Here is a 16,658-nt window from a genome sequence, read left to right as displayed (position 1 = left end):
TAGGTGCTTCCTCTAGAGTACAGCTGCACTATGGTGGGTTGTCTATTTAGTAATGCTTCATAGAGTAAGGAAATGCAGCATTTCCAAGTAACTTCTACTGTGCTTTAATTTCTATAGAGATTCCATGCTTTTTTTTTTTTTTTTTTTTTTTTTACATTTGTTTAGCTATTTACACACCATGTGTCTTGTCACACTTTTGGTCACTGTGTGTGGAAAAGCACTGGAATCTTCAGGCTTTGGAGTGTTTAATAAATGGGGTCTAACTTACAGTCGTAAGGCCATGCAACTCCACTGAGACACCCAATGTAGAAAGGAAGTGTTCCTAAAATGACTGCGTTGTATCTTCCTCATGATGAAACTGGGTCTCACAGCTGCACACGGTGCTGGTTTGTTTAAGCTAGCAGAGCAGTTTGTTACAGCTGTTCTGTTGGACAGCTGGTACACAGCCGCATGCAGACCAGCTCAATCAAACACAGTGCAGCTGCACAGTGTAATGGAACAGCAAATAGTACTAAAATTCCTGCTAGATAAATGCAAAATATTGATTTTTTTTTTTTTTTTTTTTTTGTCCTAGCTATGTGAGAGGCAACCTTAGCAATAAGAAGACATACAGAATTAAAAACTCATCCCCTTCTGTTCTCCAATGTAGCTCTCCTCTGTGCTTATTTCCTACGTTGCTGATGAGCTTTGGCTGCTACAGAGGCTACAATGAAGCTCTTTGCAGTGATTCACCCTGCTTTCTTCCAGTGAGGCCTTCTAATGCTTTCCAACTTTTCTCCTCCCGGTTGTCATTTGATGCACAAAACAGATGTGCATTTAGGGCTTTGTTATACAGTCTTACAACTGAACTTGTTGATTACTGCTTAGCTCAGAAAACTAATTGCACAATCTATGCAACATGTTAGTTCTTATACTGTTAAGAATCGTCACAAAAAATGGCAATACAGAACTGCAACAAACAAAAATATTAAAACCTCACTGCAAACAACTGAGAGGACCTACTTGCAAAATTGGGGAAGAAAACAGCCTTTTCTTCCTGTGGGGCTAAGATCTGACACATAGTTTTCTGACTTACGATGAGCTTAAAGAATCTTTATTTCGTGCTGCTATCTCATAAATCTGAACAATGAAGTTGAAGCGGTTCTAAAAGCCCTAGGAACATCTGAATTTGAGAGGAGGAGGGGAGAACTAGTTCTCAAAGGGCCAGAAGTAATCAGGAGCCATGGCCAGTGACACTTAGAATAAGGCTGGAGCTGCGGTTTAGCCACAGTGCCGTTATGAGATTGCCGCCGTTGTTAAACGAGTGCCTTGCTTTATCATTACACGTTGAGCAGTGATACAGATCTTGACATATAATTTTAATAATAGCTTGTAAGTGTCAGTGATAATGTAATCTGTTTAACAATGAGCCTAAAGATTATCCAGAAGAGAGCATATTATGCCCTGTTAAAACAGCTAATCTGCATAAAACTTGTGACAAGCCGGACCTTTTCAGTGTTTAATAAACTGGCTGAATATTCATTTTTAAGGCACTGTCCAAATTGGTTTGGTCACAGATGACTATTTAAAGCCCATTCCAAAGCTGGCAAATACACCAGGGAAATAACACAAGAACACAAAAAAACCTACATGACAACAAACCATCCCCCATAAAAACAACAAAAGACTGCCTCTAGCTAAATGCCCACATGATTAACATCAGCAATAATGGGTCTAATTCTAGTGAAACAGGATGGCATTTGTTTCAAGTACTCACTGGCCACTTCTATACAGGATTGGTGCAGGGCAAAGCAGAAACTCCGATTCCACCTTTTTTGGCTTTTCATCTGCAAAACAAATAACATGAAGTTGGTTTACTTCACTGTTAAAACGAGACGGTGTTGCATACATGTGCTACGAAGTCCAAACCAGTGCCCAGCTTGTGTGCCCATATTACATTGGTTGCCTGATGTATGTCAGCTCGTGCTATCTTAGAGCTGTTTTCCTATTTTCAAGGCCTTTTTTTAATTTAATAATAAGAAGAACATAATTTAGGATTTCCCAATATTTGGAAAGTGAATGTTTGCTTCCAATTAACATAAATCCTGTGCGTGGCAGTCAATGAGTATTCCATCAGCTGTGGTTGTATTTTTCTCCAGTGCTTTTCATGTTTTTGGGAGGTCTCAGCATCTGTGAATGTTGTCAGACTTACAAAGCATCTACTCATAAAACAGTCTGTCCAACACAGCATTCTTTTCCTGCAACCATGAAAAGGAAAGGAGAAAAAGAAACACTGTCCCTGCAGCTGGGTGGCAGAAGACAGCAGTGAACCTTCAAGGGTGTCCTTCATTTGTTAAAGTGCACCAAAAGGTGACAAGGGAGTCAAACAGGAGAAAAAAACAAAACCAAACAAAAAAAAAAACTTGCACATGGTGAGTGTGGTATTTGTTAAAGGGAGCTCCTGTACTTCCAGTATTTGCTAAACTGGGGAAAAAGCCCATTCCTACTCACAGAACTATCCTCCCAACTTCCTATGGTAGGACTGTATGTCTGAGCATGGACTACTGATCTAGGGGAAGAGAGGAGATGAATGATCTGTGAGATGAATGTGGAGATGACTCTGTCCTGCATGTAAGGACAAGGCAGACATGCAAGCAGTTCAGGGGCAGCTAAAGGAGGAGCTCGTAGCATAAATGAAAATTTCTCATGTACCATAATCTGCACTGACTGCTTGGCCTAGATCTGGGGCTGGTTGTGAGGTGGGGAAGAAGGATTAGCACATTGCCATATGTTTTTGTCTTAATGGTATGTTTCATAGATTATTTTTCTACCCCACAAGCTACATTTGGCAAGTTTCCTTTCCAGCATTTGGTAACAGTTCTTTATAAATGCAGAAAGAGAACCATGCCAAATGTATCTTTTAAAACATGAAGAACTGACAAAATAAGGGTTTGCTCTGAGGCTAGTCTCAAAGTAGAACCCAGGCTACCAGTAAGGGGAACTTGCAAGCGTGTCCTCAATTGTGACCTCAAATGGTGAGGGCTCCACTGAGAACACATCTGTTTTTCCAAGAAGGAGAACACAGCATGAGAATAAACTTCCCTTTTCTTGGGACCACCTCCTAGTAGTGCTCAGAGCCCTTCCTACCATTTTGTCTCCTTCAGTCTCTTTGGAGACAAAAAAAAAAAAAGCTTGGAGCTCTGTAGAGAGAGCTTGTGTATCAAAGGAAGGAGCACATCAATATTATTTTCTTCCTATACTATTCTGTAAACACTTGCTGTTGTCCATTGATGAAGACGACAAGAAGCTAGGTGTGTTATGGCAGGCCTTTGGCAGTACATATCATAGATTGTTTTATGCTGCAACACACAATACATCACTATGCCAATTCCCTTCCTTTCATGGATGTGGTACACCCTTTCCTGAAGTTAAGAATAGGAAAAGCAGCCTGAAGATCTTGTCGCAAATCAGCACATCAAATGCTAGCAAGTATTTGGGGGCTTCATCCTGTCCAAGCATAGCTATTCCTACTATGGCAAAGCAGACATGCCTGTGTTGCACTGCTATAAATGACTACATGATAAGGCAATCAGAAATTAAAGTCAGGAAACACTTGAAAAGGTCACTTAAAGAAGGCAGTGTGCATAATATATGTCAGTGGCTTTCATCCAAGCTGTTAAAAAGATAAACTATTCCAGAAACTGACTCTCACTGTAATGTTCCTCACTGGCCTAATAACACCCCCACTAGATCACCTATGAGTTTTAAGCCTAATGTTTCTTATTCTCTTCTCAGTGGATTTGGGGAGCCCACAATAGTAACTAGCATTTAAAAAAAATAAAAATAAAAATAAAAATGAAAGTATGTGCTATTATTTGGGCAGACTGGAGTTGTAGAAAAGTGAACTGCTTGTGGCTGAATACAAGTCAAAAGGAAGCCAGAAACAGAAGTAAGGGAGTCCTGAAGACTTGCAAACCAGCCACCTAAATTGAGTGTAAGTTGTCATTATCTTAAGGTTGTGTTACTGATGTCTCACCTGCTCATTCTAAAGAGCATGAAATTAATTTTCTTCACCTAGAACTAAGCCTGTTTTCCCCCTTCTCCGAGTAGGAAAAGCACACTAGGATAACAAATACGCAACTGAACCAATTTTGTCACATTTCAAACTACATTTCTATAATACTAATATGAAGAAAAAGTGTCAATAAGCAAGCCTTACTTTAATACAGGGAACAAAGGTGACAGTTTTAATTGAAACTGAAGAAAAATTTATAAAAGCAGAATTGCTTTACACAGATTGTCTTTATCCAGAACTGTGCTATTTTCTTATTCCTATGAAGGTCTGTAACAGGCAGGAGAGATTGGAAGAAAATGGACTGGAAACACATGCTGAATGAGATAAGAATTCAAGACAAGCTAATACAAAAATCAGACATCAGGTAGGGGGAGAATGTGTTATGTTTTTTTCTACAGATGCATTTTTTTTTTTTAATCATTTTTTTCCATTCTGGCTTGCTTCTAAGACACACTGCTTGAATGTAATTCCACTAACTGTCTACTTTAGTTTCTGGATATCAAAAATGGCAGGGGCTTCTGTTAATGGTGCGTTTTCACCACCATCTCCATGTTGCTAGTTTAAGGAACAGAGGAGCAGAATGGGACTAATCCAGATTCTGGCCTAACATATCCTTTGCCCTGACAGTTTTCCTGCATCATCAAAAGTAAAAGAACAACACAGGACCAATGCCTAAAAAGCTTGAGATCTCCAAAAATATTCTTAATCAGATAAGAAAATGCTTCGCATTCTGTCCTTTTTTTTTCTCTGTTGTGTTTCTTTTTTTTTTTTAAGAGTTCTTGGAGCCCTACACAGAAAAAAATTTCCCCAGTGACAATATTTCGACAGAGGAAGAGCTAAGGATTACAAAATCTGACTAAAAGGTCAATAGTAAATACAACAGAAAAAAACACTGAGTAGGAATTATTTCCAAAAAAACTACAGGGAAAGTGCCTATAAAAGATGCCATGGTCACTTTGTCTGAAACTCAATTCCACTCCATGTACCAGAAAACTACTATACATCTGGAAATCTGGCTGTGGTCTCCTAGAGGAGACTGCTGCTCGAGGTATTAAGCAGATGAAGATGTCCCAATATAGGGAAAAACACTACCAATTGTAGAAGTTCCAGGAAGAGGATTCTGTGTCATGAAGCACCAATGCCCTGCTAAATTCCTGTGACAATCTATCAGCTATACCTCTTGTATACTGGACAGTGTGGGTGGAGATGCTTCAGAACAAGCTATGTGTGCCTTTGGTAAGACTGATTTCTGGAATGATCACAAGGGCCTTCCTTGACCATGGTCATCTTACAAGGAACGCTGGTCAGCATGCTTTGTGGCTGTGTTTTTTTCATAGGTACATTAGGAGCTAGATGGTTACCTACACCTTATTCCACATAACTGCTGGTCACAGCTAATGGTAACTAGTAGCAAATTCAAATCACTGAGCAAGATGTGAACAACACACATTCTCTTGCAAATCCTCAGAGTTTTCCTATTTTCCTCCATTCCTTCCATGCCTTTGTTTAGATTTTAAAGAAAAGGAGGCAAAAAGTAGGAAAAAAAATCCCTTAGAAATGATCTGCCTTTATATTTCCTACTAACTCCAATACTTACGAATGGTAGTTCCATTCACTTGATAGGTGCAAGTAACACCATCAGTTCTCCCACCAAGGGTTAAGCCACTTCCTCTAAGAACAACTTGGAACTCCTCTGCAGGGGAAAAGAAAACAACAAACAGCTGTTCAGTGCACTGCAACTTAGGAGATAATTTAAATATTTTTAGCAATAAATGATGCTCAGCATAAGAAGGTATCTTAAGTTTGAAACATTACTAATTAATTCCTGGTACTTAACTGCATAGTTAAGTCATTACGGAGAAAATAAATAATTGTTCCCTCAGTTGATTCTGACTAACAGCAGGACCTGTGTTAGTAAGTTCCCTGTGTCTCAGTTGCACATGAGGAAAGAAATCTGGGTATTTATTTGCAAGAAACTCTAGATTTTGACTGGGCTTGTTTGAAGCTCCAGAAGAGAACGTTTCTACTCACAAATGCTTCTCTGGGAGTTGCGTAAGATCCATGCTGTTTGTGAGCATGAAATCTTGCCGAGGAGAAGGGACAACTTTGTTTACTGAAGCAACTGACTTCATTGAGATGATCCATGTTTCTAAAAGACATCCAAATAGGCAGATTTTGCAACCGCCTTCTTTTGATTGGTTTCAGAGTGTGTGAATTGTGAAACTGGGAAGAACAAAAGGACACATAATTTTGTGTAGCTTTTCTACACAAGGATTGCCACCTTACTGCATCAGAACAGTCAAATGCTTTACTGCTCACACTAACATGTTCAGAGCACTATAAATATTGTCAGGCATTTATATGGACTTATGTTATTAGGATTCACCACTTGGTGACCATAGGCTAAGAACAGGAGTGTCACAAATGTATCACTGCTTTAAGTATCAGAAGTGTGAAGCGTGATTAATTGCACACATCATACAATGGAAAATAGGAGTTCCTACGTATGACTTAAGTTATAGGAGCAGCCCTCAGTAGGCAGTTCCTGAGGAAAAAAGAGCCAGCAAAAGGATCTGATTTTTGTCTTAAAAAGTCCCTGATGAATTTCTGGAGGGATGTTCCTTTTCTAGATGACCTGGGTGGTTTCCCTTTGGGTAAAATGTGGATATCCATCCTATAATAATTATTTTTTTCATGAGAACTTACCTCCCACACAGACACTGGATGGTTCCAAATATAAAATCTCAGTGCATGACTGCTTCAACACCTGTTGTAATAGAGGAAATAGTAATAGGTTTCAGAATGCTGTTTCAGTGAGGAAACAGGTTATTTTAAATCAAGTGTTTGTACCTAGAAGATGCTAGTACACAGCTACAGATTTGGTTTGCATGTGCCTGACTTTGTAGGACATTTCCTTGAACCATGTGAAACTTTTGCATGTTTGCACAGTCAGATCCACTAAGAGTTTGTAAGACTTGGATCAGTTTGCTGAACCTGGAATACTCTTCAAAACAACACTAATGTCTGATTTTTTTGGCCTCAAATTCTATCCAGTTTCCCAACTTAATTTTCCATGGAACCCAATCCTAAGTATTATGCCAGAAGTTAGTCACAAGGAGCCTGATCCAGAATCCAGCCCAATCAAACGGAGTCTTCCAACAAGCTGTAGGTCAGGCCAAGTGCACATTATTCCAAGTGCTGGCACCCTGCTCTATGTACAGCAGAGCAGGAATGCATGATTTTCCTGACTGAACAGAGCTCTGTGGAATGATTTTCTTTAACTGCTGTATTAGAGAAGCAAAAGCAGGCAGCCTAACCAGTTATGGAGTAGTCTTCCAATGGGCAGGAGCAAAAAATACTCCTACCAATAATGCAGAAATACAGTGGATAGAATGTAAGGCACTTGTGAGTGTGGTGGTGATGAGCTGACTGCTGGACTAGATGATCTCAGCAATCTTTTCCAACCTTAATGAGTCTGTCATTATAAGAAAAGGGACAAATTGGAATGATTTGTGCTTCAAAAGGTGGTCTTGGACACTGTTCTTAATTCTAAGTTAATTCATAATATGTGAAAGTCATAACGTATTTCTGTGGTACAGGTGGGAAAAGCCACTTGAAACTTGTAGGGTTAAACAAGTGAAAACAATACACATCTTTACTGCCTTCTTCCTACACATAATGATGTGTGACTTCTTTTTTTTTTTTTTTTTTTTTTTGTAAAAGGCTATTAATTTCCTTTAATAAAACTTCTGTGTAGTATTTAAATAGCTTGGGCTGTAGTATATGATATTTTAAGCAGGCATTCACACACACACACACACACACACACACATATATAATACTACATGGAATTCATTCAAGGTCAGGACCTGTTTGTAGCATAATGTCCTGTCCCTTCTGTACCTTCATTTGCTCTCAGAGGCTGGCTCAGAACCAGGTACAAACTGTCAGTAAATGTGACTGTCTTACTCTTAGCTCCTTTTTCCTCCCTTCAAGTGTTGCCTTTTTTTATTTCACTCTCATTTGCTCATGATTTCTGCTGCTACGTATCCAGTCCCAGAAGAAATAATAGCATATTTGTCAGTGTGCATAGTGGAACAGCAATGCCAGGTTCCAAGCAAAAAGCTGCCTGTCTCATTTAACACTTTCCCTAACACCTGTCTCCCCCCGAACTGTTGTGCACAAATTCTTTTTGCAGTGCTTTCAATAACCATTTATAAACATTAAGTTATATCTAAAAATCTGCAAAGAGAGACCTCACAGGCACATGCATTTGGATGAGATGCAGCAATAGAGATCTTTGGAAAGAATGCAGCTCTGAGTTCAGTGCAACTCCAGCAGTTTATATTAACTGAAGGTCTCAACTCTTGCTTCCAAAAAAGGACTTCACTTTTTGATTGTTATTTCAGTGTAGAGAGCAGGCTTATTTTAGAGAAGAAAAAAAAAAAAAAAAAAAAAAAGGGCTTTGTGTAGAACAAAATGAAGAAAGAACAAAGCATTTTATTCCTTCATTGTAAAAACATGCTCTCTCAGTATTTCTCTGAAGATTGAGCCATGTGAACAGTCCCATTTAAGTCAATGAGACTTAAATGAGATTTGCTTTAATATAAATATCCAGCCATAGGCAATATCAAGGCTCAAAGAAATTAATTTTTTTTTTTACAGTTCAGAGTAGCATCAGATCCACAGGAACAAACTTTTGAAGTGATCTTGTCCCTATTTGCTCAGTGCCTGATGAATGGGGGGGGGAGGAAGAACTGGAACAATGACACTTCATCTGTTTTTCCTCGGGAAGTGCTATTGTAACCCCACCATGTTTATAGTGATTTTCCAACACTATTTCTAGATGTGACACAAAGCAGGCAAACAATCAATTTGGGCATGCTTAACTCCACCTGAACTTAGGAATAAACAGGGAAAAATAAAAACCGCATCTGACATAAAATATGGCTTAGAATTCACTAACAAAATTCATTAGCAAAAGGGAATAATTCAGAATGCATACATTTCCCCATAGTACCATGACATTTCAGTTGTTACACATAGATGCGATGTTTGTGATAAAAACAAGAAAATAGGTTTTTCAATGCTTTTCTGAAAAAATACACAATTGCTTTGATACTTACTTTCCTCATTTAAGCTTTTGTCATTCACTGCTCTCACTTGTCTTGAGAAAGCTGTGCTCAAACACCTTCAATCTCTTTGCAAGGTTAATAATCTAATATTGTTGTGTTCCAAACAAAGCTCATATGAGGAAGACAACTGCATGAAGACACTATTTTTTTTTTTTTTTTTTTGAGTTATTCAAAGAGCTGCTTGTCTCGATGGTCCATATATGATAGGGAAGCTGCTATTAAAATCTGACCCATTATCTCAGAAAACCTTCCCTTCAGTGGCAGTCTTAAGTAATTTTAAGCAGCAGAAATGAAAGAAATGCAGAGAGGTGAATCAGATGTAGCCAGCCCAGAAGTATATAGATAGCTTTTGCCTTGGGCTTTCCTTTATGGGTTCTTCCAAATGCTCCCTCAAAGCAAAATTTGGACAAGATGGATAAAGTGAATCTGAAACATAATTCATGAAAATCCTATTAATTTTACCACGTCTAATTAGTTTGGAAAGGTTTGGCTCACAGCTATTACAATGGAGAACCTGAAAATGTTTTCAAATGTGGTAATCAGTGCTTCCTTCACATGTAACAGGATTTAGAGAACTTTGTGTGTTTGGTGTTTGCTTATTTTCAGATTTTTTTTTCTATTCTAAAATAGCTTTAACCTATCTTGCCATGGAAAGTCAGCAAGGCTGAGAAGAACTTTTCACAAATCTTTACAGTGCTCCCTCTTCTCTAAATCATGACAGTCAAAAGGAAGGATTTGGCATTGCAAATTCATTAATTTGAAACTTACTGCCCACAGGAAGAGTTGAAATAATGACTATTTAAGGCTATCCTTGCATGGGATACTTAAGCACTCTGCTGACATACAGTAAATTCAAATTAGAGCATGAAATGCTGTGGAGGAACTATAGAATGCTTCTTACAAGTCTGAGACAGAACAAGGCTATGCAGAATGGATTACAGCTGGAAATACACAGGAGCTCATCCAAATGAGAGGATGGTGTCAGAATCACAGCTGTAAGCTTTTAATTTTAATGCTCATTTACCAGGTGTGGCTGTTGGTGGAAGAAGGTAGCAGTGCTACTCTTCAAGGTGGTCAGTCTGCTGTGCTTCAAGAAAATGAGATGTGAAATTCATATCACTGATGTTTCCTTTCTTAGCAGTAACAAAAAGCAGACCGTTGAGGACACCTTATTCTGTAATTCCTCTGCATGTAGCATGTTATACCAGAGCAACTAAGCATCTTAATGATAACTAAAAAAAAAAAAAAAAAAGTTATACTATATTTTCTATGAACAGTAATGATAAAAGCTGCCACAACAGCAAGCAGTGTGAACACTGCTCAGGCTCAGTGCTGCAAATGCTGTCCCGCACAGCTTCTGAGGGTTGGTTGGAAGCAAAAGAGGCATTCAGGCTTTCAGTGATATCACATCTGATGGCCATTACGTGAATGGATGCTGTACAGTTTGCACAGTGTTTGTCAGTAATGCAAGTGAGTCATTTCATAAGATTTCTAAGAGCAGAAGTTATCAGAATAAAGGCTTTTGAGATAACCCACAACACTCAAAAGCATCCTTGATGTAAATTCATGGATAAACACCAGGATTCAATTTGGCTTTAAAATAAAATTTTTTATAAAAAAAAAAAAGAGAACCATTTCCTTTTGAAAGGGTCACTTGTAAATCAGTTGCCAGACTGCTCAGTTCCACCTGTGAGCCAGCTCTCATGCTGCGTGCTTAACATCCTTAACTGCACCTGTAGCTTCAGGCACATGAGTGTTCAACTGGATGCAGTGGGAATGAGAACCTTCTAATGCTTAGAGAGTTGCTTGCTGAATAAAAGCTTTCATGTCCCATGCAGAAAATGAGCTTCCTTCTACACTGGTGCCTTGGTATCTGCGTGCATGCAGATGTAAGAGCTTTGTCCTTCAGAGGAGCTCTGCATACTCTGATCTTGCTCTCACATCCTGTTTACTTACTGACTGCAGCTAAGGGCACAGCTAAATAAACTGTTCAGCTCCTGAACCAGCTAACCAGCATTCAGGTTTTCACATCAAGTCCTGCATGGGCCAGTTACCACCTATCTCCACCTTCAGCTTTCAGAGGTTTAGATGCCACAGCTTTGTGTTCAGGGAAAGTTCAGCTTTTTTCAGGTACAAACTAGCATACATGTGAATATTTCTCCAAACAGTTTAGAAAGCCCAGCTCCTTTATCCACTTCTCAGACTGGGACCACTTTTCTCTTAACAAATTGCTATCCAAGCAAGCTGAGTGTTAATCAGTGCTTAAAATCTGTATCAATCTGTGTGGGTGCCTGGTTCCTGTGCATTCCCCACTAGAAGGTTCCTGAAGGCTCACGTCAACTGCACCTTATAAAGAAGTGGTTTAGCACTTGATTCAATTATAGATGTGTAAGTTTCTGACCTGTACGTATCCAATCAAAATAGAGAATTGTGTTTTGTTAGAATTTTTTAAGCTGTCAAAAAAATACATCTACACAAATCATTACATTAGCATAGAAAAAGCATGCATCCCTACAATAAATTATAAAAAGGCAACCAAGCAATGAGATGGAATAAGTTTCACCAGTGCTTACAGGCTTTGCAGACTCCATCTCTGTTTATAATTTTTGCTTTGCCATAGATCTTGCCTCTGCTTTGTGCAACATTTATTCCCATAGAAAGCCTGCCTACTGCACCTTCCTCAGTCTCTTTAACGTGTCACGTGCTGGGCTCTGCTTTTGTTCACTTCTCACCCTCACTGCTGCCTCTGAAAGTTCTGAGAATTTAAACTGTACAGCTCCTGCAGCTCTGTAAGTATTTTGCCTGCCATGTACTGGGAACATACTGCAGAACAGAGCTGTACCATGCGGCACAGTGTTACAAGCAGGCTACAACAACTTTCCCTTCCAGCACATTAATGAATTTCACGTTCCAAGAAATTGTGAAGACAGTGCACTAGTAACAAGCCATGAGCAACCCAACTGTACATTGACAATTAATAAAATATGCTAAGTGTCAATTCTTTTCACAGTATCGTTCCATTTTACTTAGCCCCAGTCTGCAGTTCAAAAGTTTTTGGCAGCGAGCAGCACCATAAATCATAACTCTTGTGGCATCTGTTCCTCCCTAGAACTGGAGGTGGAGGTTAGGAACTGGGGCAAGTCAACAGCACAGCTGGATGTTTTACTGGACCACCATAACAGTTTTCAAGTCTAGTTACTGTTCTGAAATCAGATAATGGTGTGTATATACATATACGGACATACAAGTTACAGCTTCCTGGTTAGAAGACCAGTATGGCCATGAACTGTTGGAGGAAGAGTTTTTTGACAATTTTGATCACATTCAGGAGAGTAATAACTTTGAACAAAGAATTACCAAAGTCACCAGTGCCCTTCACTGCCTACAGTTCCACGTCAAACATGCATTTTTTTTTTATTTACATCATTGCTCTCTGGATCCCAACCCTCAATCAGTTTGACTTGACTCCTTAAAGGGAAGGCAATGCAGTTATGTGAACTGCATGTGCTGTAATAAAACAAAAGCATCTAATTTTCTTTTCCAGAGTTAAGTTTTGAAGAGAGAAAATATTCACCTTTTAAAAGCAATCCCATTTGCTAAACTCATGTAGGGCAAGTCATGCGAAATATATGCTGATAGTGCAATATAATCACTTCCACAATCAGTGTGCAAAACTTTACTGCTCCTGCTCACTACATTTCAAGCTTCGAGCCTAGAACACTGCCTGTTGCTATCCTGACAGCCAGTCTCATTGCAAAAAACGTGCTGCATACAGCAGAAAGATGGCAAAGGAGCACTAAAAAAACTTTGAATGCCAGCAAATTCAAAATAGTAGCTTTTCTTGATGTTATCACCCCTCTACTTTCCTCTCTCTCTGACACCATTTTCCCTAGAGGTGCTATTCTAAACACAGTGTACAGTGGGCAAAATAGAACCAATAGGGAGAAAAGCAGCTCTAGGACCATGGCAGACTGCAAGCAGAATTCAAACTAGGAAAGCTATGCTCAGAGCTTGACACAGAGCAGATGTGCTTTTCTTCATGGAATGCACCAAATGTATCTCTCAGTTAACTGTGACACCTACATCAGGAAGAGCTGCACCTCTCTCACTTCCACCCTCATCCAAGATAGAGCAATAAATACACAGTGCTAGTCAACCTCTCACCATCCTGTCACTGTTTTACTGTAGAACAGAGAATTACTTAAAATATTCTGAAAAAATTGAGACAGGTGAGGAAGGGGAATGCTGCAGAAAAAACAAGCAAACAGCATCTGTGAGGAGCCATGAAAACAAAACAGCATTGAAAACTAACTGTAACATTACTGGTCTCAGTGGGATTTAGGCAGGCAGGCAAAGCTTTTGGTCATCAGCTGTAACACTCAAGTTGTGATGGTCGCTTGCCAATTAGTGCCTGTACCTTTTGTTTCCCATTAAATGTTAATTAGGGAGTGCTATACACCTGGTGCTTGGAGAGCAGCTCCAGGAGCAGTAGGCAAGAAAAAAGCAGTTAGCAGGCAGGCATCATTTAGTGCAAGAGTGTGCAAAAACAAGGTTTAGAAATGCTGGGTTACAGCTGTGTGAGCTGCCTGGGACTGTGGAGCACTGTGCTTGAGTTACTCCTTCTTGGGTAAGTTAATACCTTCTTGAGTGTCATCCCAGTTCAGAGCTGTAAAGAAAGTCTCAGGAGAATTTGTAATGCAAACAGTGTTCTACTATTGTTTGGTTTAGTCATTTCCAGCTAGGCCAGGCTAAAGTCTGGCTAAAGTAAGTTAAGGAGAGCCAATTAACGTAGAGTTTACAGAAGTGGTTAGTTCAGTTCCTAAAATGCTTTTGCTTCGTTTGTTCTGATTGGTGTACTAAGACTGCGCCTATCCCATGTTTCCATGTGTTTTTATTTTTATATGAGTCACTTAAGTGTCTTATTGGAAACTCTTTTTTCTCTCCCGTGCCCCTAAAACGTTTTTCCACTACTGTTGAGGCAGCGAAAATGAACTGAAAGTTAAGCAGGAGGTGTTTAAATGCTTCCTGTTTTTCTTCTGAAGATTGAAATTCTGACTGTTTGTAGCTCAGTAATTGCCGTGCCATGCTAATTGAGTCTTACAGTGCAGAAGTGAATCAAGGCAGTGAAAGCTCAGGCTGTATGTTTGCAGGTGTTGTTACATATTTCCTTCTCATCTTCAAGTTGTTGCTCCTTTTAACTGAGTAATCATTGTTGCCCCTTTATACTGTTATGTGGTTAGACTTATAACTAAAGGCCTGGAGTAGGTCATGAGAGCAAAAGAATATATGTAGATCCTTTGACTGAAGTGATTCCATAAGTAACCTTAATCATGTTTAAGCACCCATGAGGTTCCATGCATTCCCTGCCCTTAAGCAGGCCAGCCTCTCCACGCACATTTGCTCCTTGAAGTCCACTGCCTTTCCACAGTGTTAAACTTGGAATTGTTTCAGATAGTGTTACGCTGCCCCATGTCCTCGCAGTCTGAATTTAATTTTAAAAAAGAGAGTTAAACAGTGGTCATAGAATCCTGGAATAGTTGGGTTGGAAGGGACCTCAACGTTTATCTGTTTCCAACACCCTGCCTTAGGAAGTTACCCCCACCAGATCAGGTGCTCATGGCCCCAGGAACATCTCCAGGGATGGGGCATCCACAATTTCTCCTGTAAAATCCATATGCAAAATAATATTCCAAAACCAAATCTATAGGACTGTGCCACGTCTCATATTGGTACTGTGTTGAAACAAACCATATGTTCCCCCCTTCTTTCTCTCTCAGTGCCACCAGGCACTGGTACCATCTCACCCTAGATGGAAGGCAATCTATTTGCGATAACTAGAAATGAAACAAATGCTTTCACAGGAAACACCATTTTGATGTTTCCGTCCAACAAAGCAATGGCAAAGCAACCATAGCAGTTATGTGCATAATGGGGATATACTTCTGTCTGGTGCCAAACATCTGTGCTCTTAAGTACAGCTCGCTGCCAATTTCAGCCTACTTCCTGACACCGTTCAGCACTGCCTTAGACAAAGTGCAACAGGAAAGGGGGTGGAGGAGGGCTGCTATCCTGTCCCCCATTGAAATGAAAAAAAATCCCTGAGACATATGGTCTTGCATAAAATAACCATCAGAGAGAAGCCTGCTGCAGTGTCAGGTTAGTGGGAATATTCTAATTATACGATGTCAAAGCACTGCCTCATTTGCAGTCGCCAAGTGAACCAAATGTAGATGACAAAACTGCAGGTCGGAAGAGATGCGGATTTTAACAGCATCAGAACCTTTACCCTCACATTACTAAAAACAACTCTAAGCCCAGTACTTAGCAAGTAATGTAAATAGGAATCTAGATAAACTGCTATTTCTGATAGCAGAAAAAAAATTTGTTTTTTTTTTTTTTTTTTTTTTTTTTTTTTTGAATTAGTAAGTAAAATCTGTCTCAAAACAACTTATCACTAAGGAAACACTAGATCTCAGACTTGTAAGTGCCTCATTTTGAGCAAGATTTACGCTTGTCCTTATGTAACAGAACCGATAGCCATGTGAGGAGAGCTGACAAGTTGTGTCCAAATCACAAGGCACGTGTGTGCTCATGAAAACTGGAGCCACGTCAGTTATGCTACTGGTTTATCAAGCTCTCTGTTCTCCAGGAGAACATTATCTGGTTTGTAATATGTCAGAGAACGTCAAATTAAGGGCTGTACAGCAGTGAAGGATAGAGCAGAAAGCGTTCCATTCCAGGCCATTGAGTCCCTTTAACATCTACATGCAGTAATTCCCAAAACTATCTACTCAGTCTCGATCACATGGAAAACATAGCACAGCATTAGCTCTAAACCTTGCACTCAGTGCAGCTCAAATATTAGACCATCCAAGTGGATTAAAGAAGATGACTGATTTAATAGCAATAATTCTTTTAATGATAACTTGTTGCATTTTCCCTCCCCCACCTCCTTAAATGTTTAATAGTCCGCTTCCTGGATTCCCAGGGCATAAACTGAGCATATTTTCTTCCTACAGGAAATGATCCAATTACATTCATTTATAATTGATAATGAACTGTTTAAGCTCATTTTGCTCTTGAAAAATCTTAACAGCTTGCAGTTGGTTTGCTAGTCCTTCTCCCCTTATCTGCAGCTCAGGGACATCATTTAAGGAAAAAGTGGGGAGCTGTCTTAGCATATTCCAAGCAAGCAGACCAGGGATGGATTTCAGCCCTAGTGAGCTGAGCTATCTCAGGGCAAAAGGGAAATAACTTAGCTACTGATGACTACTCAATAACTAAATTGCTTGCAACTTGGCCAGAGAGGAATCTCAATCACAGGGGGGTTAAGGCACCTGGCAGCAAGTGGTCCTACTAATTTCAGTGTAGGCATTTCCATAAAAAAACACTCAGCATTAAGAGCTATTGTGCTTTTTATATATATATATATATATATATATATATATATATATAAAATATATATATAT

At 39.4% G+C, this 16,658-nt stretch overlaps 1 protein-coding gene across 1 annotated transcript in view; it reads right to left on the bottom strand.

Annotated features, from left to right (window-relative positions):
* The window catches only part of ANTXR2 (ANTXR cell adhesion molecule 2), a 100,482-nt gene that overhangs the window by 67,517 nt on the left and 16,307 nt on the right, over nt 1-16,658 (bottom strand). Inside the window, exons 8-10 of the mRNA XM_042812141.1 lie at nt 6,761-6,821; nt 5,652-5,747; nt 1,757-1,826 (exon numbers count right to left, since the gene is read on the bottom strand). Coding sequence (XP_042668075.1) covers nt 1,757-1,826; nt 5,652-5,747; nt 6,761-6,821 — 227 coding nt within the window. The remainder of the gene's footprint in view (nt 1-1,756; nt 1,827-5,651; nt 5,748-6,760; nt 6,822-16,658) is intronic.

The sequence above is a fragment of the Centrocercus urophasianus genome, unplaced genomic scaffold, assembly GCF_019232065.1.
Source record: "Centrocercus urophasianus isolate 14NV4802_14NV808 unplaced genomic scaffold, USGS_Curo_1.0 seq_13, whole genome shotgun sequence".
Taxonomy (NCBI): domain Eukaryota; kingdom Metazoa; phylum Chordata; class Aves; order Galliformes; family Phasianidae; genus Centrocercus; species Centrocercus urophasianus.
The sequence above is the reverse complement of the archived record's forward strand: the minus strand, read 5'-3'. Positions and strand labels throughout refer to the sequence as shown.